This window comes from Sesamum indicum, linkage group LG7 (genome assembly GCF_026168435.1).
Source record: "Sesamum indicum cultivar Baizhima isolate 11 linkage group LG7, ASM2616843v1, whole genome shotgun sequence".
Classification (NCBI taxonomy): Eukaryota; Viridiplantae; Streptophyta; class Magnoliopsida; order Lamiales; family Pedaliaceae; genus Sesamum; species Sesamum indicum.
Window position 1 is genome coordinate 15804268 of NC_142663.1, and position 23950 is coordinate 15828217.

At 35.0% G+C, this 23950-nt stretch overlaps 4 protein-coding genes across 6 annotated transcripts; 2 read left to right on the forward strand and 2 right to left on the reverse strand.

The window, feature by feature from the left end:
* Positions 1-1979: 1979 nt before the first annotated feature.
* AGF2 (AT-hook protein of GA feedback 2) lies at positions 1980-4263 on the reverse strand. The gene has a single exon (XM_011086739.3). It carries the CDS (start codon positions 3196-3198, stop codon positions 2299-2301), a length of 900 nt encoding a protein of 299 aa, XP_011085041.1. The 5' UTR covers positions 3199-4263; the 3' UTR covers positions 1980-2298.
* Positions 4264-9457: 5194 nt separating this feature from the next.
* On the forward strand, positions 9458-14960 carry LOC105167150 (formin-like protein 2). The gene is made up of 4 exons (XM_011086741.3): positions 9458-11277; positions 11733-11932; positions 12731-12975; positions 13905-14960. The coding sequence occupies exons 1-4, from the start codon at positions 9758-9760 to the stop codon at positions 14724-14726; spliced, it is 2787 nt and encodes a 928-aa protein (XP_011085043.2). The 5' UTR covers positions 9458-9757; the 3' UTR covers positions 14727-14960.
* A 622-nt stretch (positions 14961-15582) lies between these two features.
* LOC105167151 (acyl-coenzyme A thioesterase 2, chloroplastic) lies at positions 15583-19425 on the reverse strand. 3 transcript variants are annotated; one of them, XM_011086742.3, is made up of 5 exons: positions 18544-19425; positions 18170-18347; positions 16962-17434; positions 16518-16646; positions 15583-15940 (listed from the first exon to the last, which is right to left on the reverse strand). In XM_011086742.3, exons 1-5 carry the CDS (start codon positions 19306-19308, stop codon positions 15803-15805), a joined length of 1683 nt encoding a protein of 560 aa, XP_011085044.1. In that variant the 5' UTR covers positions 19309-19425; the 3' UTR covers positions 15583-15802. The 3 variants fall into 3 exon arrangements, with proteins under 3 accessions (XP_011085044.1, XP_011085045.1, XP_088738855.1); XM_011086743.3 differs by having other exon boundaries at positions 16962-17431; positions 18544-19423; XM_088882729.1 differs by having other exon boundaries at positions 18170-18336; positions 18544-18791.
* Positions 19426-20967: 1542 nt separating this feature from the next.
* On the forward strand, positions 20968-23463 carry LOC105167152 (UDP-glycosyltransferase 74F2). The gene is made up of 2 exons (XM_011086744.3): positions 20968-21652; positions 22531-23463. The coding sequence occupies exons 1-2, from the start codon at positions 20999-21001 to the stop codon at positions 23272-23274; spliced, it is 1398 nt and encodes a 465-aa protein (XP_011085046.1). The 5' UTR covers positions 20968-20998; the 3' UTR covers positions 23275-23463.
* Positions 23464-23950: the final 487 nt, after the last annotated feature.

Sequence of the window (23950 nt, forward strand, 5' to 3'; positions counted from 1 at the left end):
ATCACTAACTATAATTCTTGTGATTAAAAAACTTGTGAAAGTAGTAAAAAATAAGATAAACGTAATTATATCGGGATAATTAACTTAATTGCTGATTGCTCGATCGCATTTTTCTAAGCAATTTATAATTAATTACGCACGACTTTTAAAGGTTAATTTTGTTGTAAACCAAAACTTTTATTGGAATTCACATATGATGAGATAGCTAGTGGGCTTCATTATATTATCCTCCCAAGAAACTTATTATAAATTCAACCACAACACCCATTTAATACTAAAAGATTTCATACAAAGTTCATTAGGACAGTGAGTTATAAATTGTGTAAAATGACATTTCTATTCAGATGAAAGGTTATAACGCCTCTCTTTGATCCAACATCTCCATTCAATGATAGCTTTCCAACTCTTATAAATATGTCCTCCCATTTCATTTCATTCATTCCATAGCATTCTTAAGCAAAAAAGCATTTTTGCATTGTATAGTTTTAGAAAGAAAGTTTCAAAATATTTTTTGGTTCGTTATTTTCAAAGTTTGTAGTTCTACTATTTTAAAATTTTAAGTTGCCATGTATATCTTGAGATACAAATTGTCATTTTCCATCAATACCAAAACGAGGCAATAATTATCTTAAAAATAAAAAAGTCCAACTCTTATCTCGACTTCATAATACACAAATCCTGCTTATCCCTCAAATTTTTCCGAAAAGAATCTTCTAGTTCAATTTAACCTTTCATCTTATATTTCATGTTCACGAAGGTAAACATGGCATCGAGAATAATAAACGCATATGCAATTTGCGAAATTTAATTTGTAAATAATATACAACATATATAAAATCTAAGATCCAACCGATATTAATTATGTAATGGGTGAATAACAATTTATTCTCCTATAATCTTGAAAAGGAACAAACTACCTCCTATGAAAAATAAATAGTAATTTTTCTAAAGTATTTTAAAAAATGAACCAATTTACCTCCTTGCGTAGAGGGATGTTTGCCTATTTCCCAGAACATAGGTAGGTAGATTGCAATTCACCCGTAACATAAATATAGTTCAACTAATTAAGTGATTGCTGCTCTAGAAGAATTTAAAAACAAATTAGCAATACATGACATAGAAATATACTATATGCATGCACTCATAAACTTGGAAAGTGGGTGTGTATAATATATGTAAGTCGGAAGAAGAAGGTATTGCCAAGCTTCTAGTAATAAATAGTTTCCAAAATCTATAAGCTTCAAATGAAAAGACCGTTCAACGAAATCTTTGTAAACAAATGAAAATTTGATCAAACATTTGTCCAAGATTCAGCATACTTAATATTAGTGTTGAACTGCAACCAAAGTTAAAAAGGAAACATAATTAACCAATTTTCAAATATACAACTTCTTGCCCATAAAGAATATCGAAAAGTAGAAGATTTTAGTAATCGTATATATGGTAAAACGAAAGTAGACCCAAAAACAACTGTTATTTTTGCTTTCTTCATACAACTCTCTCTCTCTCTCTCTCTCTCTATATATATATATATATATATATATATAATGCACTGATCAACTTTCATCCATCACGCCAGTTAATTGATCCACTCATCAGCAGCACTATATGTAGTGGATCGCTACATATATATAATTAGATCATTACCAATGGTATATATAGTATAAAAACAAGTCAATTTTGTTAATATAATTGGAGGGATGCCACCAATCTAAAGCAAAACTTCCTAACCAAGTTGCTCCAAATCAAATCATCCCAAGAAAATCAAGTTATAACAAGACCACTTCTTCGGTGATTGAATAATTAACCACACTTCTCTAATGAATGAGATTATTATTGCAACTTAATTAGTATTACATGCATCTTATATTCCATTTATCATATACACAAGATATTTCCTTAAATACACAAACTCCATACACGTCCTGAGTATATATCAACTGAACTATAAATATATATATATATATTTACAAACGAAATAGCATCCAAGTTACCAGCAAGAAATTTTATATAAGTTGTGTAGCATAGGTTCTTAATTAATTAGGACATAACTATAATCATAAAACTAAGGAAAAAGTACCAAGTTAATGAGGAGGAAATTAAGCAAGTTACCAGTTGGGAGATGTCCCATTATTCAAAGAACAACATCATTTTGTTCATTTGCTCATTTGAAGCCACAAAAGCGCAGCACCAGAAAACCTACTGAGATGATCAGAAGATGCATTCTGACCTTGTTTCCTGATTCTTGTCCTCATAAGAGCTTCCAGAATTATCTAATTAGTGGCTTAATTTGTCATGTCAATAAGGAGGAGGGCATGGCTGAGGAGCCCAAAATACGTCGTTCGGCCCTTCCCCGTTTGGAAGCAAATTAGGAGGCAAATTATACAAAGGCGCAGTCGATTTCGATTGATGATCAGCTGCCAAACCATGACCATGAGATGGCGATGCACCAGCATTCACTCCCAATTTGGACTCTAACCGTGTTCCTTCACTGGCGGCTTCGTCTTCCAGAGGCAACCTCTCATATACTGCATTAGTAAACGTGGCGGCAATAACCATCACTGGCCCTGATGCCACCAATGCACCAGCCACAGTGCCACCAACCACCTGCCCTTGCCCGCCTGCCAAGTACACAGCGAGCCCGGTGGCGCCTGGCGGCGCAGGCTCCGGCAAAAATACCCCTGACAAGGACAACATCTCAAATCTTCCCTGGAGGCTGATCACTCCACCAGGAGCAGCCGGTTGACGCAATCTCACATCCGTCACAATTCCACTGCCACTCAAAACCGAAACCCCACAATGGCGGCGCCGAGCAAAGGTAGAAATGCTTTCCAGAACATCGCTGCCACTGGCGATTTCCAGGACATGGCTGCGGAGAGCATTTGGGCTTTCTTTAGTGATGAGAATTGGGGGCTTCGGCTTATTCTTTGAACCCGGAGGCCGGCCTCGGGGCCTGCGGCCTGAGCTCGACGACGGCTCCAGATCGCCGGACAGGTTTTGGTCTTGGTCCTGGCCGTCCAATATGTCATGATTCTCTCCTTCATCAGGGTTTTGGTTAGGGTTGCTTCCGCTGCTGTTTGATGCATTGTTGAAGGCGGGATTTTCATCTTCTGCAGAGCTTCTGAGGTGAAGAGATGCAGCCGCTGAAGATGACATTGGGTTCGTCGCCATAGCTTCTGCCCACCATCTATTTGCCATTGCTTTTTCTTCAACAACACCACACAAAAAATTTCCCTCTTCCCAATAAAGATAACAAGTATCTAGGCCCTTCTTGTTTTTATCTCCGAATTTGTTGAGCAAACCACCAAAAATTGATCTTGAATGCACCAACCAGCTCTCTTCCGTTACGTCGGGTTGATAGAAAAGGTTAAATTGGCTCTAGTTTCATTATCCTTGTTCAATTCTTTACGCTTTATTTCTTGTTTGATTAATTCTACTATTGTATCTAAATCTAAATGAGATCCAAAGAAGATAAAAACTACCAGACAGTCTAACTGATCAACTCCAAATTCTTATCTCTTTCTCGCAAACCCTCTTACCCAAATCATTCACCCGCCGATAATTATTACCAAAGAATTATCTAGTTTACTTTTTTGAGTAAACCCTGATCTATGAACAGCTACAGTATTTTTTCTCCTACCCAAAACAAAACCCACTCTGAATAGGTAAACAAATGAAGATCTAAGACAAAAGCTGGTTTCGAAAATGCTCAAAAATAAACAACCCTTTTTCCCAAAACCAGCTTTCCTGAAAAAACCAGCCTTAAAAATCTGACATGCTAATTAGTGGAGTGGTAAATAGTATAACTCAAAAAAGTAGTTGAATATGGTTTCAGTGTCTGAGCAGAAAAACAACATACTGTGTACAGATCGAGAAGAGTACTGATGAACTAGGGTTCAAGTCAGGTCTTTTGTACTCAAGTTTCTTCAAAACAACATACTGTGTACAGATCGAGAAAGAGTACTGATGAACTAGGGTTCAAGTCAGGTCTTTTGTACTCAAGTTTCTTCAAAACAACATACTGTGTACAGATCGAGAAAGAGTACTGATGAACTAGGGTTCAAGTCAGGTCCTTTGTACTGAAGTTTCTTCAGCTCTCTCTCTCTCTCTCTTCTCTCTCTCTCTCTGAGCAGAGAGCAGTGGGCGTAAGATAAGGAGCTGAGTAGTTTCGGTTTAGCACAAGCAGCAGGAGCACTGAGACCGAGCCTGAGAGAGTTTTCTCTTTTCTATTTTTGTTTTTGGGTGCGGTGGGAGTAGTTAAGAAAATTACACCCATATCTACACTCTGCTCTTCATTCATTGCCTTGTGCCCAATTCCTTTTTTTTAATTATTATTCTAAAACATAACTCATACTGCATTTTATTATTTAATATTTATATCGTATAAATTTATAAATAAAAATTAAATCGATACGTAATAAATAAAATATGAGAAATAGTATACTTTGTATTAAATTTTCCAATGTTTTCTTACAACAAGTTGTAGAAGGCGCCTAAGATTAGTTCTGGTTGGAGTGGGTTCTTTAGTCAATCTGGAAGTTGAAAAACCGAGCACCAATTACACCAAAATTACATTTCAATCCTCTAATGTTTGGATGTTTTACTTGTACACATATAACCTAATCATCAAAATCCTTGGCATATAGTTTGATTTGAGGTTGATATCGAGATTGACTTTGATTTTTTAATTCATTTTCTCAACTCTTTCACTCTCATGTTATATAATTAATCACTCTACTCCTGTACTCAAAAAATAGGATCACAATAACATTTGGCAAACTCTAATTTTAATATTTCAATGTATAAGTCATATAAATAGGTACAAGAATATTCAATAAGTGGGTAAATTCGATTAATAGTACATATCTGTATGAGTCAGTTGATCCACTAATTGAACTTGTTATATCAATAATAAACAATTAAAATCCGTTGATAAATATGAATTATAATGTCATTGCAACGAGTTCAGATCGATTAAATTCGAATAAAATTATGCACATCTTTGGAATGTTTTGATAGTTTGCAGGGAGATTGAAGACATTGTGATCTCAATATCACATTTAGTCCTAAGGTTTCATTAATCTGGTTTTTAAGTGTTGGTTTTAGGTCATGAGATCCACATCCATATACAAAATGATGAATAATTACTTTTGTACGCACATCCATATACAAATTTTTTAGTCATTAAGTTAAAAATTTAATATTTTTTTTCCTTTTATAATGCATTGATATGAGCAATTCTAAATTAACAAAAAATATGATTATCAACTCATTTAGATAAATAAATATATATTGATTTGATACCGATAACATTGTAAAATATAATTTTATCAACATATTTTATTTTTTTCAAAATGAAAAAAGGGACATTTTTCTAAAAAAAAAATAAAGTGAAAATGAGGATGAAAACAAACAAAACATAGGCTTAGAATTTCATAAGAGGTATTTGCATGAACTTTGTACAAACATACATATATGTTGCTTTGGGCCCAAATCAGTTCCTGAAAGCAACAAAGCTCCATGGATTCCTAGTCAATGTTGCAATGAAAGGATTAGGCCCAGACCAGTCCTTTTCTGGCCCATAATCTGTCTTAATTACAAACTAATCTCACTATAACTTCATTATTGCAATATTAAATTTTGATAGATTTTTGCTATAATTAATTAATTAATTAAATGATGTACGTAAAATTTTGAAATGATTTAATTACAGAAATTTCAACTATACTAGTATAAATAGCATGAGTGGATTTGGGGGGTGGTTCCAAAAAAATTCCTACTTTAGACTACCTGTCACCGGCTGTAACCCGTCAATATATTTTAATGACCTTTGGGGTAGTGCTCTACCTTATTAGCCCATTGTCCATTCCTTCCTACTCACTGCCTTTATTTCAATTTTTATAAACTTGATGATTTTTTTAGCTTTTCTGACTGGTTATCTTTAAATAATATGACTCAAATGCTCTCATATTTTTATGTCTTTTTTATTATTATTTTTCACTAATTAAATACAACTTACCTCGAGCTCCAAGTGTTATAAATAATCTAAAATACCCAGACTAGTATGCATATATATGTCTTAAACAAGTTTGGGAGATTTCAAGATTTCGAATTTCTATGCAATATGAACATAGAATGACTCACATAAAGATATTCACATTGTAATTATTTAGGAGCCCTATCTTCTATGAATTTTTCACTTTTTAAGTGATGGTAAAATTCATTTGAGAACCGAAATCTTAATTGAGCAAGAGCTAGCAAAAAATGAGATATACACAATTGCGTCTTAAAGTATTAGATTACTACAGTCATTTTTCAAATTTGGTACTAATTTAAGCATTAAAGTGTACGTTTTTAATATTTATTGATGTTGCACGTTGGCTTCGGACCAAGTAATAACACTCCCATTTTTAGAACTATTTAAGTTTTGATTATTTAGATATTATGAAATAATAAAATAATGTATTTTGAGGAGGCATAATAGTAGTTTTGTGTTGAAATGCAAAAAAGAAAAAAGTAGAGTTTGAAAAATGAAGCACTTACAAATTTAAAAGGAAACACAAGTGAAAAAGGAAAGGAAGCCAAACATTCCTAATTAAAGGAAGCCATTTGATTAGGTATAAAGAATGATCCCAAACTTCAAAACTATACCTTTACATTTCTTTTATATTTTATGCAGCCCAATATTAGTGATAGTGCAAATTGAAAATCTAACCCAAATCCAAAAGACAGGCCTACCCATACCTATTGTTCTTTTGGCTTTTTAAGCAAAGGAGAGTGAAGCACACACAGAGAAGCAGAGAGTGGGGGAGAGATTTAAAGTAGAAAATCAATTCAATTATGTAAAGTTGAGAAACCCAACAAAAATATTTTGCATGTCTTGTGGAGTACAAAACCCCAAAAATCAGAAAAATGGTGTCCTTTTCAACACACAACACACACAAAACAAAGTTGGTGTGTGTGTGTGTGTGAAAATGAAAGGGTCTTTTCGCTATTCCCTTCCCTGCCCCACATTTTTGCAGATTCACAGTCCCCAGCTTTCCTATAGCTGGCTATCACCTTTTCACTGTCTCTCTCTCTCTCTCTCTCTTGTCTAAATTTTGTACCCATCCAATCAAAATATTTAATTCATAGAGACCTCATTTTTAAAGGTTCTATACGTGGAATGTTGATTTATTGAATAATATATATTGTTTATTATAATAATAAATATTATTGAAATTTTATTTATTTAATATTATTAATAAAAATATAATTGTTATAATAATTTTTATTAATTATTAATATTTAATAAAAATAATTATAATTGAATTATTTCAATTATTAACTGTTGATTGCTTCAAATGGAAAAATATATATACCCCTCTCAAAATTTTGTTTTATTTTTTAAAAAGTACATTAGTGTTTTTTTAAGATAATTATACTCTCTTCTCTAATACAATTACATGTAGACTTTTCTTAATTTAGAAAAATACATAATATCCACAAAGTTTGTTTTCATTTAATAAATAAGGCTATTTGTTAATTATAATTCACCAAATTTATAAATATTAACAAATTAATTGGATAAAAATTAATATTTAGCCCAAATTGACCTATTACTGATTTATTTCAGGTCAAGTATATCTTTTGATGATCAAATTATTCTAATACAACTTCACATGTGAATACATGCGATAGGTATATTTTCACCATTATAAGAGTAGTTTAGTTAGAAAAAATTTATTTAACATGCGATAAGTCAATAAAAAATCAATCGAGTGTAAACATTAATTTTAATTTAATTATTTTATTAATATCAATAAATTTAATAAATTTTTATTAATGGTATAACTTATTTATTAGAGTGATGTAAAATTTAAAAATACTAGAAGTTTGAGTGGAAAGGGAGGAGAGAGAAGTTGGAAATTTGAAGGGACAATATTTTGTAAATTCAGTAGTTGATCAGCATAATGATGATTTTGAGTCCTATTCCTATTCCCACTACTTTTGAGCCACTTCTCTTTTGTCATGGGATTGGGATTGGGATTGGGATTGCATTCTTCCTACAAAGATTCTTTGATTAATTCATTCATCATTAAATATTTTATTTATTATTACATTTGACTTTCCTCTCTACCAAAAATGACTCCTAATTTTGGGGGTTGAAAGCTTTTTCAGTTGGCAGCTTTTCTTTATTAAATTCATTCAATAGAAAATGAATTTGGAAAATGGTGAGAAATATATATATTTTTAAAAAATTGTATTGATATAGATTTCGTAAAATAAACTAAATATATAAAATATATGTTTTAAACATTATTAGTTTAACAAAAGTCATTGATTTTTAAGTTTTTTAATTTGATTATTGAGATCACTATGTGCGTAATTGTTTATGAATAATTGATGATCTACTGTGTATTATGATTTTTAGACACATAATTAACTGTCCAAAATAATTTTATCAAAAATTTAAAAAAAAAATGTACGATGAAAGGGGTTTTTTTTTTTTGGTTAAAATTGGTTTGAACAATTAATTTCTAAGTCATGTACTAAAATTGTTGTAATTTTTTTTAATAATTAATTGTCTATCTATATCTATACTATTATAAAATAAAACTCTTTTACTATACAAATTTTTAATACTATATTTACTATTTAATTTATTCATTCTCTTAATAAAAATTAGTCATGATAATAATTTTAATTTTTGTTAATGATCTCATAATCATATTTTTTTTTCTCAACCCACTACGCCATGGTCTCCTCTCGCCTTCTTCATTTTTTTTTAATCACAAACTTTCATGTTTTTAATAAATTCATAAATTACAATTTATTTTTTCGTCTCTCACCTTGTTCTTCATTTATTTATTTTTCTCCTCACCTTATACTATGTTCAAACCTTTTCATATTTTTTTCCTTAATCTCATGCTATAATTATTTTTTATATATTCGTTAAAATCTGGTACGACAACAACTAATTTTATTGCTAAAAATAAACTGAAAAAGAGTTTTTGGCTTCTCGGATTAAGCTTAATTTAGTATTATAATTATAGGACAGTTTTGATAAGTGGTACGCATTATTTGGTTTGTCCTTCACCTGTCTTTCATGCCCTCTTAATTTAAGAAAATAAATATTAATTTATCAAACCAATCTTAGACAACTAGCGACATTAGATCTATAAGGAATAAAATAAAATTAGTGACATTAATTTTATTTAGGAGAAGCAAACAAAATAAATAAACTGCTATAAGCGTACATATGTTGAAATATGTGTTGTCTTTTTATTATATAATAGATATATTAGAATATGATTATTGTAATTGTCTTTATTAGACATAAATATTTAATATGAATGATGGTAATTAATTTATTTAAATAATAATAATTTATTATTTTTAAGTAAAAAGAGATGAATTGCGTTACAAAGTCATTAATTTGGATTGAAAATTGAATAGTAATAGAAATGATTGCAGGTACGTTATGTTATTTTTGAGGAGAAAAGGTTCCTTCATTTGTTCCCCACTCACTACTCTCTTTCTTGCGGTGAGTGAGTCTGAAATTTCACCACAATTATTCACACTCTCACTTCATTTGGCGCTTCAGTGTCTGAAACCAACTCTGCCCTCACTTCTGCTCCGCCAGCCTCCGCCTCCACCGCCACCTCCGCCTCCGCCTCCGCCTCTATAATGAGAAAACAGATGAGTGTTGGTGCTCACTGAATACTCCACCTGCTAACTTCATAACCCTTTTCCTGGCTAGTTTTCAGCTCACAAAATGCACCATTTACACCTCCTTCTCCACCTCGCCATTCTCACACTCCTCCTCCTATCCTCCTCCCCCGCCGCCGCCGCCGCCTACAACCACCGCTACCGCCGCCTCCTCCACCAACCCCTTTTCCCACTTGATCAATCCGTTCCCCCAACCGCCAGCATTTCTCAACCCCCCTTCCCCTCCCCTTCTCCTCAACCTCAACCTCAACCTCAACAGCCCAAATACCCTTTCTCTACGCTCTCCCCTCCTGATACCACCACTCAACAAAACCCATTCTTCCCCTTCTTCCCTTCTCCTCCGCCCCCACCTCCGCCGCCAAGCTCCTCCACCGCCTTCGCCACCTTTCCCGCCAATATCTCCTCCCTCGTCCTCCCCTCTTCCTCCCACTCCGGCCACAAACCAGTCAAGCTCATTTCCCTCATTGTCTCTGTCTCCCTCTTTTCCGTCCTTGTTTTCGCTTCCCTCGTCCTCCTCCTCCTTCGCCACCGTCACCACCACCACCATGACGAGCCCCTCAAAACTGACAGCCTCCGCCTCTTCCCTCCCAACGCCACCCCCTCCGACACCACCGTCACTGCCGACGAAAGCAAGAAACCGCCGCCGCCGCTGTTCCCACGGCACACCCCCTCCTCCACCTCTTCCGAATTCCTCTACCTCGGCACACTAGTCAGCTCCCGGGACGCTGAGTATGCCGGGCCCCCCGCCACTCAGAATGACGTAAAACCCCCTCCTGCTGCAGCTGCGCCGATGAACTATCGAAGGCTCGGCTCGCCGGAGCTCCACCCTCTACCACCCCTGCCGCGTCAGCAGTCGCACCAAAATTACAATAACACTCACGTGAGTGCTTCTGAAGGGGAAGAAAACGACAACGAAGACGATGAAGAGTTCTTTTCACCGAGAGGGTCCACAGTAAACAACGCTAGTCCGTACCGCACCAAATTGTCTCCCCCTCTCGATACTCTCAGCAGCAACAATGGTGATGATTTTAACAAAAGCAGAGACTTAAACCCACTGAACTGCAATTCTCCAGCGTACTCCATTTCACCTGATAATAGCCCATCAGTCGTACTGAATTCCAGTAGCCCGCAAAGCATGCTATCAAAATCACCAGACAGCTTGGTGACTTTCCTGGCTCCGTTACCGCGGTTTATCCCCCCTCCACCAGCGCGGGAGCCAAGGGCATTTTCGCCATTTTCTCCGTCATCCACGGAGGACGGGGGCACCCGGGACTGCTCTCCGCGGGCTTCAGATTTTTCCGGTACCGGAAAGGCGCCACCTCCTCCACCTCCGCCTCCTCCTGCGAGGTTCTGGGAGGGGGCCCCGCCATCCGGGCCGCCGGAGCTGGTGGCACCCTCGAGGAAAGTTGTACAGAGCTTAAATGAGGAAAAGGGTGGTTTGGGGAGGTCAGGAAGCAATAGTGAGGAGATGATGAAGCCAAAGCTGAAGCCTTTGCATTGGGATAAAGTCAGAGCTAGTTCAGATAGAGCAATGGTTTGGGATCAGCTGAAATCCAGTTCTTTTCAGTAGGATTCTTGGATTCTTTTGTGCTTTCTTTCTGTGATTTTTACTTTACGTACAGTAAATTTATGCTTAAAGTCCTTTACTTAGTGAAGCAATAAAATTTATTTGTTGGAAAGAAAACTTACGATGCTACTTTATTTTCAAATCGAGCTATCTTGCAAGAGATAGTCTTCTTGTTCTATAGATTTTTCCAACTTTTTTTAGTAGTTTAGTACAGTAGATTTTAAATGGGTGATGGAGAATAGCTGGATATTCTATTCCAAGAAGCATCTTTGATTTGCTTAGCTTTCAGTCTGCTTTGAATTAATGTTTTTCACGTTCTGCACTAATATCATTTAAAAATTATAAACCTTGTTTTTAGGTCTAAATATAAAGGTTGTTTGGTAGGATTTAGAAGTTCGTGGATACCATTTTTTTTTTTTTTTGACTTTTTCGTGCATTACCATTTTGGTTGTAGGTTGAACGAGGAAATGATTGAGACTCTGTTCACAGTGAGTGCTTCAACTGTGAATGCCAAAGATGGTGGGAGGCGCCATATAATCCCGGACATGAACCAACAAAATCTCGTGCTTGATCCGAAGAAGTCACAGAACATTGCTATATTGTTGAGAGCTCTCAATGTGACTGTTGATGAAGTCTGTGAAGCACTTGTAGAAGGTGAGATCATGTTCTGCTATATTTCTTTATAAATGATGCAAATGCATTTCTTATCATATTCAGATTGATTTCAGTCCAATATGTACTGCTTATAGTCCAGCTTGATTGCTTGAGCTTTAGATCTCTCACATTCTCGGCATGGTTTTGTAGTGATGTAGTGATTCTATTATGTGGCTTGTTCAAAGAAATGAATTATGTTTTGGTTATGGTTTCTAAGAATGGGATGCCACTATTTTTTTGGGTTTATTTGTTTGCTTTGATTGTTAATTGTTGTCTGGCAAAGCATAGTTGTCATTCAACGACATTAATGTAGTTGCCCCCACTTTGAAAACTTCGGATTTGGACTTAGAGTTAATGTTGAATTCTCATTTAAATCTCTAGCTTGTTTTACGAATTCTCGATGAAAATTGAAGCATATTGATGTAGATGAGATATCACGTTTCTTTTCAAGTGTCATGTCAGAGTAAGGATCAGTATTAATTGTTCCTATCTTGTATGTGCTGTCATTTTATACTCCTCTTTGATAGTGGAACAAGGTTGGTGATAATTATTTCTAGCAATTATTTCTCAAGAAAATGTGGAATAAATATATAACTAAATAAACTTGTACTTGCCTATACAAAAATTGCCATTCATATACTGTACATTGTTGCATCAATCAAAAACTTCATTTCAATTAGTCCTTGAAAGTGTTTAGTATGCTCTTCTTTATTGTGTCCATTTCTGAGTTGAAGATTTCCTTCTGGAAGTTCTAAAATCTCCTGATATAGCCCCTTTCTTGGTACTATGATGCAACAGGAAATGCTGACACTCTGGGCACGGAGCTTCTCGAGAGTTTATTAAAGATGGCTCCTACCAAAGAGGAAGAGCGGAAGCTGAAGGAGTTCAAAGATGAATCCCCATTCAAGCTGGGTACTGCAGAGGCATTTCTAAAGGCTGTTCTTGATATACCCTTTGCTTTTAAAAGGGTAGATGCCATGCTTTACATAGCCAATTTTGAGTCAGAAGTCGAGCACCTTATGAGGTCATTTGACACGCTTGAGGTAACTATAGCCATCCTTCACTATAATGTCTACTCGTTTTGCTGCTGATTCAACTTAATCCCCATCACATACTGCTGCATTCATCTACTGGGAGAGTAAACTAGCTGAAGTTCGTTGCTTCTCTCTTCTCTCTTCGCCTCTTCATCTCTATTTGTCATTTTGTTTATTTAAGTCTTTGTCTATTAAACATCACGAGCTATTCATCATGTTTGGTTGCCAAACCTTTCGGAATGCTGAAAGTTTTAAGTTGGGATTATTCATTTCACAATAGACTGTGAATCCTTCCATTTGGTTAGCTTCAGACAGTGCTGGATAGGACATATAATTGGTATTAAGATGCAATTCCCTTATAAAGATCAGATGTTCCACTTATCTTCTGTTTGCATCCCTAAAAATTTAATCAAACTACTCATTTCAGGCAAATCTAATGACTGCAAATGCATTAGTTTCTAAACAAGCATATGTGGCCTAATCGTCAACTATGAGATTGGATGAACATTACGTATAGAATGCCTATAGTTGCTGGATTGTAGACTTGTCCTGACATTACATGATTGCTCAAATTTGGTGACAAGGTTTGACCTTTGGGAAACTTTTCTTGGTATACTTAATTGCTAGAGTTAATTTGTACCTTCTCAAATATTTTTCATGTACTTCAATTATACAAATACTGTATACTAGTAAGATACACGATAGTGGTCGTCGACCCAGGAACTATTCATTTTCTGAACCTCATAAAATTTGTGGGTGTTTGATCTTTCTTATTTTTTGCACATATTTTACAATCTGCCTTGCAGTTTCCTGATATTAGTAACCTGTAGAGCTTATTGTAGCAAGGTGCATTTGTGTTTTTAAATGATTTGCATTATGTTCCTAAAATAATAGATCCAGGTAAGGTTAAAGGGCATTCTACATTTTCTTAATTGCAGTCAGCTTGTAAAGAACTGAAGAGCAGCAGAATGTTCCTTAAACTACTAGAAGCAGTTCTCAAGACTGGGAACCGCATGAACGTTGGAACCAACCGAGGAGACGCCCAAGCCTTCAAGCTTGATACGCTGCTTAAGCTTGTAGATGTCAAGGGTGCAGATGGAAAAACTACCCTTCTTCATTTTGTTGTTCAGGAAATCATCCGAGCAGAAGGGGCCCGTTTATCTGGTGTCACTCATCATCCAAATGCCGAGAAACCTCAATCTACACTCCAAGACGAAGTCCAATTCAGAAAGCTCGGTCTTCAAGTTGTTTCTCGACTGAGCGGAGAGCTCACCAATGTCAAGAAAGCTGCAGCTATGGATGCAGAAGTACTTAGTAATGACGTCTCAAAACTAGCCACCGGAATTAGTAAGATTATGGAAGTTGTGAAACTGAACGCGGAACTCCCATCGAAGGATGGCACAGGAAAATTCTGTGACTCCATGACTGAGTTTCTGAAGAAGGCTGAGGGGGAAATTGCCAGTGTTCAAGCACAAGAAGGTATAGCTTTCTCCATGGTGAAAGGATTAACGGAGTATTTCCATGGAGACTCAGGTAAGGAAGAAGCTCATCCATTACGGTTATTCATGGTTGTGCGCGACTTTCTCTCCATCCTCGACCAAGTTTGCAAGGATGTCGGCAAAATAAACGAGCGGACAATGGTGAACTCAGGCCGGCAAATTCAAATTCCTGCTAATCCAAGCCTTCTTCAGGTTTTTCCTGGATTCAATGAGAGGCAGCAAAGTAGTTCGTCCGATGATGAAAGCTCCTTGTCGTCTTAACTGGTTGTTTTCTCTGCTGGAGCTCTGTGGATCTGCTGTTGGATGCCTGACAAGTGAGCTGATCTATGATGAGTTTATTTTGATGTAAAAAGCTTCACGATTTGTCATTAAACTTTTGTATGTTGAGGAATTTATGCAGAAGATTTAGTGATGGGTTTTATGTTGTATGTAATAATGTAATATATATCAAGTGACTTAATAAGTAAATAGTATATTATTTTACCGGAGTTGCAACATTTGGGCTGATGATCATTGTATTGTTCTCAGTATGCTCAAGGTTTTACTCTTACTGTTTTCAGGCTGAAGCACAAGGTGGTTGCCTTTAATTTAGGCACTGATCAAACTAGCTTCATTATTTGACTGTAAAAATAGTATTTCATTTTTTATATTTTATTTATTATGTAAATGTTACATTTATAAAAAAATTTAATGATATATAAATAAGGTGGATTTTATACATGTGACATAATGTATTAAATGAAATATGATATGACCCGCAACATCATTTTACGTGATTTTATATGCATATATTTTCTTTCTTATAATGATACTTATTTTAATTGTACAGTTTGCAACATAAAAAGTACATATCTACGTGCTAATTTAATATATACCACTTCATATCATATAATATATACATTGATGTATAAAATGTAATCAATTTTAAATAAGCTTATCAAGAATAACTATCAATTTTTTTTTTCTTTTCAAATTCTAGAGCAAAATTAACTTAAAAACGGCCCATCTCCTGAAACTAATTTTTCGTTTACTTCGTACAAAATTCCAATTTATGTATGCTACCTTCACTGTTTTTGCTCTTCAAATGACCAAAAATAAAGCTAAAAAGATATCTGAATTTTCCAGCAAGCCAAAGCAAGCAATGCTATTTTTATTTGACAGGAATGCCACCAAAACACTAGTAAACCAGCCTACAGTTCCAATCAGTTTTATCTACACAAATAAATAGCTTTCAGTTAGTTCTAAATCAACTATAAAAAGATTTCAAAGACGAAAATCTGGGCAGAAACCATTAACCTATCCGGTTAATCTGACCAGCTCTTAACAAGAATTATATTCTACGACCTCTCAGCATCCATACGTTCAATCACTCGCCGTGCTTCCTCCTCAGTCGCCGGAACTACATTCCGAATTTTCAGACCATTTTTCAGTGCATCTGAGTGGACAGTGAATGTGAAGTAGAACTTGTTGGATACCTAAATATTTTCCAAACACAAGGGCCGACATAAGTGACAATTTCTTCAAAACTTGGGAAGATTGGAAAATGAAAGAAGATTGTATACATGCATTACTATTAAGAAACCGTTGATTTGTTGTTGGATGAGATTCCAGGATGATAAATGAAGGCAGCTGCAGAAATTTTAATTAATATTTTATGTTCTTTTCCCTTGAAACATGCATTTTCTCCTAAATTATTTCCGAACTATTTCCCACCTACTTTAATCTCCAAATGCTAAAACTCTTGGAAACTCTTTCACATCAACAAACGTTATTATGAACATTTTCTTGAAAATTAACCCATCCAAGCACATTATAGAAATAGGTTCTTAGTTCTTTTTGAAATCATTTTTCAGAAACAACTTCCCATCCAATTACATTTATATACCTTAGTTCCACACAATTGACTGAGAAACCTTTCTTAACAAAAATAGCACCTAAACGTAAAATTCTATTGATATTTTAGACTATGCAACATGTGTATGATTTCAGAATATTTTGATGAAATATGAAGATATCAATACCATAGATCATAGAGAAGTATAATATGCGAACCTCACTGGATCTAAGCTCAGGCCTCATAACATGAGCAACAACTTCCACATTAATCATAGGTTGTGCTGGATTCTCAAGTTCTGTATACAACACACAAGAATTGAAACGTAGGAAGTTTCCAACATCAACCTGTACCAGAAAAGAAAATATAAGGTTATTTGTGTCTTCTCTCATTCTTCTGGAATTATGATCTTTATGGAAGACAAAAGTAAATAGACTACTTTAGGTTATTGTTTTGACAAATTTGGCCATGATTTCTTTTTTTTAGAAAAAATCCCTAGCCGTATGCAAATGTAACTGATACTCCCCCAGCCATATCTCACACCTTATCCAGTGTTTTTATTTTCCCAGATACTCCAAAAATGTACTAATACATATCCACCCTGTATTAAGGCATCCGCGACAGTTATTGCATGCACGAAAGACTGCAAGTTATCAACTTACTGGTTTTAGGAAATCGACATGATCAACTTCAACAAAGCAAGGTGCACTTCCAGCAAAGGAATAAGCAGTTGCAAAGGCCAGCTCAAAAGCTCTTCGCATCAAAAATCCCCCAAATATTCTTCCATGAATGTTCCTTTGCTGTGGTTGGCACATTAAAGAATTCTGAAGGCAAGTGTCCTTTATAAGAATGCTATCTCTGTCTGCCAAAGCTGGCATATCACAAAACACTCGGCCCTCAGATAGCAATTCGTTGAGCCTTTTCACTTCCTCATCATTAATTTCTTTCTTTTGTTCTCCTTTCTTCTTTTTCCTCAATTTGTTCCTCTCCTCTGCTTCATTCCAGAGCAATTTTTCTTTTTCTGTTTCTGGAGAGATCTGGTTAATTATAGCTGATTTTCCAGTCTTAGAATCACGGGCCACAAAAGTGAAGTTAGCTGTAAGAGCAACTGCCTCCGAGGGATCAGATGTTTCTGCTAGAAAAGGAAATATGAATGATCATATGAAAGCAAATAGCACTAGTTATAAGGAAACAGAAAATGACTTATCCAAATTGCTTCTGCGCCCAACACAAGCAAATACCACAAGTTCATAAATACATGTAAGCAAAACGTAAAGTCTACAAATTATCTCTGATTCTCCTTTTTCCAATACTTATAAAACTTGAAGTTATAGAATGTTTTCACAATTAGTTTCTGAGAAGCAGTTGGACAATAGCTATAAAACTGTTGAATAATGAGATAGCATGTCCCAAAAATGTGGAACGTGTAGCTGGGCAACTAGGGTAACATGCCAACAAAAATAGTACAACCTGGAATTTTCCTGAATTTTCCTCTGAATAGTCTAAATAATGTTCTCCAACAGCTGAAACCCTGAGGCTAACTAGATAAACTTTACTGAGGTCATATCATCCTGTATCTGCTACCTTTAATTTTCAGTTCTTGCTGATCTAATTTCAAAGCTCTCAACTCATTACCATATAATGAAAATTACTTTTAACAGCACCTGAAGTATCAACAACACCATATTCATCCAATAAAGTTACAATTGCGGTGTATATTAGTCCACATTGCTGAACTAGCGAACGTAGTCATATCAGTTTCAATCTAAGCTGACAGTTTAATCACATAAAGAAAGAAACAAGCCTCATCTCCAAAACAATTACATTCACAAATAAGAGAAGATAACGTGAATGTGATCTCAAAAGGTACCTTTTGAGGATTGCATCACTTCTAGTTGAATCTCCATGGATGATCTCCCAACCCAAGTAACAGCGCCAACTATTGTTAGATCAGTGTCGACCGGAATTGGCTTCCTGAGGACCATCTTGTCCACTGAAGCTGTAACTAATATTAAGGGCCTAGTGGAGCTATCTTCACTGGAACAATGCTGGTGCATACGGGATTAGAAAATGAGGGAGAGTAATAAATCAACAAAAAACAGAGGCTAAGTTTGACTGCAAAATCAATGAGAACGCCAACATAGTTTCAATATAATTCTAAACATTGCAGCGTTAAAACCAACAGATATCACCACAAAGTCAATAAAAGATCGCAAGACCCAACAATAACAAGTTGGAGAGTACCTTAAAGGATATAGTTCCAGCCAAAGCATCAAGGTCCTCAAGCAACTTCCCCAGCCTAATCTCATTCCAGGGATTCCTATACTGCTCCCTAAGTATATAGTCATCAGAGAACTTATACAAAACACTCGTCCTACTCTTTGATGGAGTCTTTGTTACCAATTCACTCTGTCGAGGGGCATTTTCTGGGACATCTGAAAGCCTCTCAAAAATGCTTGATCTTGCTTCCCACAATGCATTTGTCACAGGTGAATGGTACATGCCAGGCCATAAACTGATGGGCTTTCTTATTGAAGAGCCAGCATCAAGGGGAGAGGAGCCCTCCAATGGTGAATTCACAGTGGAAACGACATTGACAGGATCTGAAGCAATAGGGTCTGATTTTGAAGATGAAAATATTCGTCTTTGCGTGAATCTCGGTGCCATTTGGTCGATATGAAAGGGCTTGAAAATGGGTTTCGTTTTTCCAATGGAATCAAGAAATTTGGCACATAAAGATCCATGCTTTGGGGATATGCAGCCACAATACGTGATTTTGCTGGTCGGTTTTGGTTGGTATGGTGAATGAAGATTGTGGCTGTTGTGCGGAATTAGGGATGAACATGGAAGAATCTTGGAGGAGAAAAGGTGGATTATAGGTGGGCTCTGCAATTTATGTGATTCTGGTGTTGAGAACTGAGAAATCAAAGATGGATTTTTATCATGATTTCTTGAATAAGTTGTTGGTTTGAATAGGAGGTTAGAAGCAGGTTTTCTTGGAGGTTTCATGACATTCAGGCTTCAGCACAAAGGAAATGAACTGATGGTGATGGATGACGTTGTGGAAAGTGCGTCGAATCAATTCAAGGCGCCATTGAAGGACTATGGGGCTGCAGCTCGGGCTTGTTCTATTATAATTCACGCTTTGCTCCCTCTTTCTTTTGATAATTGCGCTTTGCTCCCTACAATTACCCCCTTCTAATAATTTCCATCCTTCAAAATTTAAGTTTGACATTTTATGTTCTCGAATCCTTAATTTTGATATATTCTACCCTCTCAAGTTTTATTGCTTACATATTCATAGGAAGAAAGATTTGTTGAGGCAGGACTGGATAAAGCTAAAGTTGTCACTTTATTACCTTTTCCTCTTTTTTTTTTTTTTTTTCTTTTTCCCTGCAAAATAATCACTTTCATTCAATCCATGGTGTTAAATTAAAAGTAGGTAGTCTTTGTAAAAAAAAAAGTAACAAGTAGATAAAAGTTCAAAAATTATTTTTTAAAAAATAAATTTAATTAATGAACGACTGTTTTGTCCCCTATATGTTAAAGAGACATTATTTTTGGCTTATTATATCATTTGTTGTTTGTTAATAATAATTATTTTTTCACAAAAAATCATAAATTTTATTTTAAATATATTTCGTGTTTATTTTTAACAATATCTAAAAAAATGTGTTTAGTTGATTCATCTAATTAAACTTGCATGATTGCAAAAAGTATTATTTTATTAATTAATCAAATAATAATATGTGAATGAAATAATATTGATGCATACGAAAATAATACGGGTCCAACAAGCTTTGGGCTTTGGTCTTGGACCTAAATCAACAAGTAAAGAGACTTGGAGAATTGGACCTGCAAAACAACACGTTAACACTCTGACATCCATTCAATTTAGTATTAAATTCAAGAGAAAATAATCGCAAAAAATGAATGAAAGTGAAAATTGAGATGTAATGATCGAAATTATTATAATAAAGATAAAATAGTAAAATAAAATTGAATTTATTTAAAAAAATCAAAGCTGCTAGAAGTACTTTGGGTAGTCAAAAATAAAGTTTAATTTATTTACAAAAAATCAAAACAGCTAGAACTAGAAGCAACCCCAAAGATGCTTATAGCTTTTGGCCTAAAAAGACGTTTTTTTAACCGTTTCAAAAGTAGAAACTTATATCCCAAATATTTTAAAAGTACTTTTTTGAAATTAAAAATTAAAAAGCACCTCTCTAAAACACTTGCAAACATTCAATCTTGATGAGAAATACCTTAGATATGATTCAATAATAATAAAACCTTAAACGATAACTATATATTTAGATAAACTTGTTATTATTGTTAAACTGATAAAAATCATTATAGAGTCAACAAAGTTGTCACTTAATAATTTACTAGACTCAAAATTCATTTTGATTCGTTTACCAAAATATTGCAATATATCAATAACAGAGTTATGATTTAGGAAGGAACAAAAAAAAAGGAAAAAGAAAAAGTGGTGGTCTGCTTTTCTACATGCCGCACAACAAAAAATAAATCAAATTTTGTCATATCTATCGACTCTATTGTCAGACTTAATAGCTAAGAACAAACTCAATCACCCAACCTAAGCAAACCTGTACATACAAATAAACATGCGTGCCAGCGCACACACATATGTGTACATATATAGCACTTCCTTTGGGACTTAAGTGGTTATTTTGATATGATGGCGGACGAGGGGAAGAAATATGGACCTCACATCTTAGCTGTTCCCTATCCAAGCCAAGGCCATATCAATCCCATGCTCCAATTCTGCAAGCGCTTGGTCTTCAAAGGGGCCAAAGCAACCTTCGCCATCACCCACTTCATTTCCAAGACCACCACTCCCAAATCCGACACCGTCTCCATCGACACCATCTCCGATGGATGCGACGATGGTGGCTTTATGCAAGCCGAGAACGTCGCCGACTATTTAACACGGATGGAAGTCGCGGGCTCCAAAACCCTACAACAACTTATTCAAAAGTACCAAGACTGTAACAACACCTTCGATTGCATAGTCTATGATGCCTTTTTGCCTTGGGTTTTAGACGTTGCCAAAAAGTATGCCATTAAGGGAGCTGCTTTCTTCACACAATCTTGTGCAGTTAATTATGTGTACTACTATGCCCATCATGGGCTTTTAACACTTCCCCTGTCCACGCCGCCTCCAGTGGAGCTTCCGGGGCTTCCGCCGCTCGACCTATCGGACATGCCATCGTTCATATACGTGCACGGGTCGTACCCGGCTTACTTTCAGATGGTGTTGAGTCAATTTTCGAATGTGGAGAAGGCTGATTTTGTGCTCGTCAACACATTTTACAAGTTGGAAGAGACAGTAAGTTATGCAAAATTAATATGATTAATTAGTTTATGTGTTTCTTGTTCCTAGCTAGCTAGAATATATCAATTGGATGATGAATAATTTCATTATTGGCAATTGTGAAAAAAGATTTGTTAAAAAATGAAATATTATCTTGGAACACAATTTTAAATCTGGAATAATAAGTTGGGATGATTATACCATCATCCCCTAAGGTCAATTTTATGTAATTATACGTAAACTCTCTGTAGTTTGAAAAATTACGTCAGTACCCTTAATTAATATTTGTTTCAATTCAACAAACAGATCTATGATCAATTAGTAAACTGATCACATTAGCAAAAAAGTAGAATGAAGCCAATTGGTTATTACAAACTTATCGTAGATCAAATAAATTTTTTCTAACTAAACTGCACTTATATATCTTTACACACATTAATGCATATGAGAAAATATATTTTCTCCTTATAAAAATAATTAATTTGGTCAAATAATAATAATAATAATAATAATATCACTAGTAGCAATTCTAAAGGGGATATGTTAAATCGTGTACAAGAGTTTGTACGTATACGAATACACATTGATCAGTAATGTGTCCTTTTTGAGTCACAATGAATCAAGTACAATATTGTGCATTTCTCTATCAACTTTTGTTGAGATCTAATCCTTTGATTACTTCAAACAATCTTTGTCCTAATTATATATATATACATATATGCCTTTATAATATATATATATACATATGTATATTCTATTACAAGTGGATATTTGTGTCGTCTGCATCATTATTAACTTGGAACATAGGCAACCAAGTAACAATTTCTTGAATGATCATCATCAATATGGAGGAGCTTTCATTTTCTCAATAAACACCCTTTTGGTTTTGGTAGGTTATCGATTCAATGACAAAAGTGTGTCCACTGATAACAATTGGTCCGACAGTCCCATCTGTGTATTTGGACAAGCGAGTGGAGAATGACCACAACTATGATCTCAACCTCTTCCAATCCGACACCCAATTATCCAGCATCATCAATTGGCTTGACACTAAGCCCCCAGCTTCAATTGTGTACATAGCATTTGGTAGCATGAGCAATCTTCCAAAAAGACAGATGGAAGAGATTGCATGGGGCTTGAAAAACACCAATTTCGACTTCTTGTGGACTGTTAGGGCTTCGGACAAGGAAGAAAAGATTCCAAAAGATTTTGTGCAAGCATCGTGCGACAAGGGTTTGTTTGTAGATTGGAGCCCTCAACTGGAGGTGCTATCGAATAAGGCAGTCGGTTGCTTTTGGTCGCATGGTGGATGGAACTCGACGACTGAGGCATTGAGCTTGGGAGTGCCCCTGGTGGTTATGCCACAGTGGACGGATCAGTCGACGGGTGCTAAGCTCGTGCAAGACGTATGGGGTGTAGGCGTTAGGGTTAGGGCCGAGGCGGATGGGATTGTGAGGAGAGAAGAGATTGAGGGTTGTATAAGAGAGGTGATGGAAGGGGAGAAGCGGAAAGAAATGAAGAGGAATGGTAGTAAGTGGAGGGATTTGGCTAAGGAGGCAGTGAGTGAGGGTGGCACTTCTGACATGAATATTGACACTTTCTTATCAAAATTGACAACTAGTGCTAATGATGAGTGAAGGAAAACTCCATAATTCATACATATATACCTATGTCAACCAATTTCCTATGATCCTATATTTTGATGGGTTTTTTTATGTAATTATTGAAAAATAATAATAATTTATATAAATAAATCACATGTTATGAGTATATAAATGTAATTATCTCTATCTATTTTGAATGCAATTTTTCTCTTAATCTTTTTACACATGCATATTTATTGATGTCATAAATTACTGATGGTTTCTTTGATAGTGTGCGGACAATTGATAAAATGATCATAAGTGTAAAATAATATATTATTTATTAAATTATATTCACCACAAATTTGAAAATATAGTGTTTAATGGATATATATCTACTATAATTTTTAAGTTTTGTAATAAACTATTGTTTATTTAGCATACATTAATCAACATGGTATAAATTTGTTTAATTTTTTACTAATATCAGCTAAGACTGTGAATTTTAACTAATGAATTAGGGATCTATTCATTAAATAAAAATAAATGTTATGAGTACTAAACGTAATTTTTTTAATTAAAAAAAATTTATGTATAATTGTACCAAACCTCAAGGAAGGAAAGCGTAATTATCCCATAATTTTAGTGAGTGATTGATATATAATTTCGACCATTCTTAGCAAATAATCATCAATGACATAATGATATTTTTTGGAATATGAAGATCTTA

What these genes read in the sequence shown, in the direction of transcription:
- AGF2 (XM_011086739.3), bottom strand. Translation starts at nt 3,198, where the DNA reads ATGGCAAATAGATGGTGGGCAGAAGCTATGGCGACGAACCCAATGTCA.
- LOC105167150 (XM_011086741.3), top strand. Translation starts at nt 9,758, where the DNA reads ATGCACCATTTACACCTCCTTCTCCACCTCGCCATTCTCACACTCCTC. An exon ending in CTGAAATCCAGTTCTTTTCA is followed by an intron (nt 11,278 to 11,732) that starts GTAGGATTCTTG and finishes TTTTGGTTGTAG; the next exon opens with GTTGAACGAGGAAATGATTG. An exon ending in CTGTGAAGCACTTGTAGAAG is followed by an intron (nt 11,933 to 12,730) that starts GTGAGATCATGT and finishes ATGATGCAACAG; the next exon opens with GAAATGCTGACACTCTGGGC.
- LOC105167151 (XM_011086742.3), bottom strand. Translation starts at nt 19,308, where the DNA reads ATGAAACCTCCAAGAAAACCTGCTTCTAACCTCCTATTCAAACCAACA. An exon ending in CTGGAACTATATCCTTTAAG is followed by an intron (nt 18,348 to 18,543) that starts GTACTCTCCAAC and finishes CGTATGCACCAG; the next exon opens with CATTGTTCCAGTGAAGATAG. An exon ending in AGTGATGCAATCCTCAAAAG is followed by an intron (nt 17,435 to 18,169) that starts GTACCTTTTGAG and finishes TTCCTTTTCTAG; the next exon opens with CAGAAACATCTGATCCCTCG.
- LOC105167152 (XM_011086744.3), top strand. Translation starts at nt 20,999, where the DNA reads ATGATGGCGGACGAGGGGAAGAAATATGGACCTCACATCTTAGCTGTT. An exon ending in TTTACAAGTTGGAAGAGACA is followed by an intron (nt 21,653 to 22,530) that starts GTAAGTTATGCA and finishes TGGTTTTGGTAG; the next exon opens with GTTATCGATTCAATGACAAA.